Source organism: Phalangium opilio, unplaced genomic scaffold, assembly GCF_054372755.1.
Source record: "Phalangium opilio isolate 3A_F unplaced genomic scaffold, DU_Popi_V2 ptg000037l_1, whole genome shotgun sequence".
Lineage (NCBI taxonomy): Eukaryota > Metazoa > Arthropoda > Arachnida > Opiliones > Phalangiidae > Phalangium > Phalangium opilio.
The window spans coordinates 4647121-4651209 of record NW_028324160.1 but is presented as its reverse complement, the minus strand read 5'-3'; the positions used below and the strand labels follow the sequence as shown (position 1 = coordinate 4651209).

At 40.4% G+C, this 4089-nt stretch overlaps 1 protein-coding gene across 1 annotated transcript; it reads right to left on the bottom strand.

Annotated features, from left to right (window-relative positions):
- Positions 1–1687: 1687 nt before the first annotated feature.
- On the bottom strand, positions 1688–2716 carry LOC149683455 (uncharacterized protein F54H12.2-like). The gene has a single exon (XM_089871273.1). The coding sequence runs from the start codon at positions 2714–2716 to the stop codon at positions 1688–1690; it is 1029 nt and encodes a 342-aa protein (XP_089727399.1).
- Positions 2717–4089: the final 1373 nt, after the last annotated feature.

Genomic DNA, 4089 nt, shown 5'->3' with positions numbered 1-4089 from the left:
AGTATTTGGTATGCAATTAATAAATAATAACAATAATAAGTAGACTAATAAAAATATATTTTTTCCCTTGTTTTTCAGGAAAAACCATGGAAAACCTGAGAAATCGACAGGATTTCAAATTAGTAACCACTCGGGAAAAGGCGGTCAAAAAGGCCAGTTCTCCCGCCTTTGAAAAATTCACGGTTTTTCACAATGAACTGGTTGGGATTCAATTCAACGAAGAAGAAGTTGGTGTTGAACCAACCTATATATACAGGGTTCGTCATCTTGGACTTGTCAAAGTTATTGATGTACCGATTTCATTACGATGAAATTCGGGCACAATACGGGGATAGAGCGAAACTCCTTTTCACCGATACTGGTATGTTTTACATATGTTATTTGTGTCCGATGTTTTATATGTTATTTGTTTCCATGCTAACAAACCGTTTATTTACAGACAGTCTCACCTATCACATCGAGACTAAAGATCTGTACGCGGACTTCGCCACTCGGGCTGAACTGTATGACTTCTCGGGGTACCCACGTGACCATCCACTTCACAGCGATGCTAACAAGAAAAAACTGGGTAAATTCAAAGATGAATTGGACGGTACTCCGATCATGGAGTTTTGTGGGCTTAGACCCAAAATGTATAGTATCCTGTCGGCCAAGGGAGAGAAGAAGACGTGTAAGGGAGTCTGCAAGCGCGTCGTGCGGAAACGCGTCCGGCACGCGCATTATCGCGAATGCTTACTGAACCGCGAGCTGACCACCGCGGAGACGGTTAGAATCGTTAATGAGAAGCACATTGTTAAAACTTTAAGACAAACAAAACTCTGTTTAAACCCATGTGACGATAAAGACATATTTTAAATGACGGTATTTCCACTCTAGCCCACGGGCATATAAATACAAAATAAAGAGAAAAAAATTATGACAAATTTATTGAGTAATTCTTATACATCTATTCAGAAATCATACGATCATTAACATTTTTATTTTTAGAAAATCGTTTTATTATATCAAACATTTTAACTCCCCTACATCTATACAACGAGAAATAGACACAATAGCCACCACAAGTTTGACTTAATTCCCCCTGTAGTTCGCGTGAATTAAACGTAACAGTTAGGCTGTTTCGCTCTACAAAATCATTAAATTTAAATAAATCCGGAGGATTTCCATAGCTTTCAAAGAATTCAGTATTCTTTTTCCTCGAAATGTATATAACCGTCCAATGTTCACCTGTCCCTTTAGACGTATCAGTGTTCACAATATATAGAGATGGAAATGTTTTAACAGTTAGTGGTAGTTTATCCGCCGGAAATATTCCCCGGTACAAATTCCTAGTGTATGGATCGCGCCTTAATATTTTCTCAAGTTGTCGAGAGTCCATTATGAGCTTTGATCGAATAAAACGGCTCGGTTTTTGTCAATTTCAATCAAAGATTGGAATTCGGAATAGTAAACGACGGCAATTGTAGCCGGTAGCGCTTCGGCAAATATTAACTCCAATCGGACACTACCGTTCTTTATAAAGTTGAAACTTTCAGTCGAACTACCATTCAGGTCGGGGGTCAAGTCGAATACGAAAAGAGCATTACCATTGGCGAACTCGTCACGGTCAATGAAATTACCCTCGTCGATATTCAATTGTCCGGTTTGAAGAAAGAGATTGGCGTACGATCTCATACATAGGTTATCCTTAAAGTTGGGGTTTGATGGGTTTATGGGGTACGCTAACCCCATCAACGGATAAGGTGATTTGAGTCACCGCTTCATTTTTAAAATTAAAAGGCGACTTTTTATAATCACCCAAAAACGCGTTCTGGTCTACAAATCCAATTACAACTTTATTCGGTTGTTGACCGCTAAATAAATTGTCTTTGACTGCTATCTTACTTCCTTGAGATATGGAAAACGTATTACATTCCGTACGTGTTATGGGGTATTTCATCGTGGCCAATTCCAGGGTTTTAGCGTGTGATATCATAATCTCGGGGGTTAGTTTAACTCTTCTTTTGAATAACGAAGCGTGGGTAAATATAACTTTCGCTTTAATTCCATCCGCATGTAAGCAGAATTCGTTGGGACTTTTGATAAATTTAAAATTCACATCGACCAGATTGGGGATAAAGCGATTTTGCTGACATATATCGGCGTGTACGACACCAATCAAGTCTATAACTCGATTTTGGGCAAATTTACTCCGTTTCAAAAACCCTTCATTTTCGAAAAAGTCGTCAAAATGTCCCGCCGTATCTTTGTAGAATAGTGCCCCGGTCAAAAAACTCTTTTTCGCTGGACCACCAAATGTCAATAGCGTTTGAATCATGCTCTTGAATGCGTATTGTTGAGGACATGATGTGACTGATGTATCATTCAATGATACGTGTAGTTCACTAAAAAGACTGGAGTGTAATAGGTTTTCGGGTCCAACTTTATTCGCCTGAGTTGTCAAAGTACCATTCGCATCGTACACAGCGGCCTTCGGTAGAGACCCATCCGCTTTAACCACTTTTACTTGTAAATGCAGGAGCGTGTTTTTCAAGTCCATGTATGACTCGGAGTTCCCGGTGACGGGAAATATAATAGCCTGATTTTCATCTACGTTGGAGGTAGAGTTATACTCCACCCATTGACTTCCTATTATCCCAGTTTGGGTATAGGGTACGTGAAAAACATTTAGTTCCGAGCTGACGCTGTTCATAGAGTTTGGGTGTGCGAGCGACATTATGAAAATATATCCGGGTGTAGAGATGACGACCTTCTCTTCTTCTTAGTTCGAACAGAACTGATGATGGGTGACACTTTGCGTTTCCTTTTACGTCCGTTTCCAGTTAGCTTGGTCACTTCTTCGGCCGCCCTTCTCAATGTTTCCTTACCCGCTTCTTTACCCCTAGTTCTCAATGCTTGTTTAATGGGTACACTGCTTGAATAATCCGTCGCAATTTTCGCGCAAGTGTTTAAAAACTTTCGACCTAGGAACGTGGCACCCCTTTTAAGTAATGGCATGGCTGATCTGAACGCCGAGGAGATAATTGACCCCAGACCATAACCACGTTGCACGGCCAAACCTCTATATACTGGGATGGATCCATGTCCAATTTGATTTCGATAATAATCCTCATAATCCTTAACAGAAACGTGACCCGTATTATATGGAGACATCCTTACACTTTGACAATCACGTCATAAATGGGGCGGGGATTGAATTCAACGTAGTTCTTATAACAAGTGCCAAGTTCTTCTGGGTCTGAAATGTAGAGTGACGTGAACTTTCCCACGTTCGAACTTAACCGGTTCACCCATTTCACTCATAATGTTAATTTCAATTGTCTGGAACTTGTTTTTCGCTACATGGGCATATAATGAGGTTTAGCAAACTCTTTTTCCACCGTGTCTCCATCCTTCCCGTTGATACTTATAATTCTTAAGAGAGGGACGTCAGAGTCTCCTACTGATCGAGACTGAATTATATCAGAGTATACGAATAAGGAGTGCATTCCAGCATCCATATCGCAACTGAATGGGGCCGTCATGGAAGTGACCACGGTAACGTCTTTCTTTGGTTTCCAAGTGAACCCCAATATAACGGCAATTTCGCTTGGGATATAAAGTTGGTTCGTCCCTTTTAATTCAACCATCACCCGTCGATTTGGTTTGTTGTATGAGAACTCAACCCTAGATTTTATTTTTTCAGTAGCACCAGCATCGTCGATTGACAATATTTCGAGTAATTCCTCTACAGAACCGTAATATCCGGGAGGTATAACTGTGGCTATATCCCGGTTTTCATTCACTCCGTTAATTATCTCTTCAGATTCACCTAAACCGGAACCTTCCTCTGGCAATTCATCCGAAACAACACCTTCGAACGATTTATCCCAAATGCGAACTATGCACTCCCTTTTTACATTATTCCATATTCTGGGATAGCTTATTTCAGCCAGAGCAACCTCGTGAGATCCCTCTAGTGTTATAGATTCCCGTAGATACGTTCTGAACTTGCTTATAGTATTTCTTTTGAAATATTGCGTTGACGAGTCAGAGGGTAGTGTGATGTAGAAACTCATTTTACGTCGATTTCTTGCACCCAGGAATCAA

Coding starts and splice junctions, on each gene's coding strand:
- LOC149683455 (XM_089871273.1), bottom strand. CDS start 2,716: ATGTCGCTCGCACACCCAAACTCTATGAACAGCGTCAGCTCGGAACTA.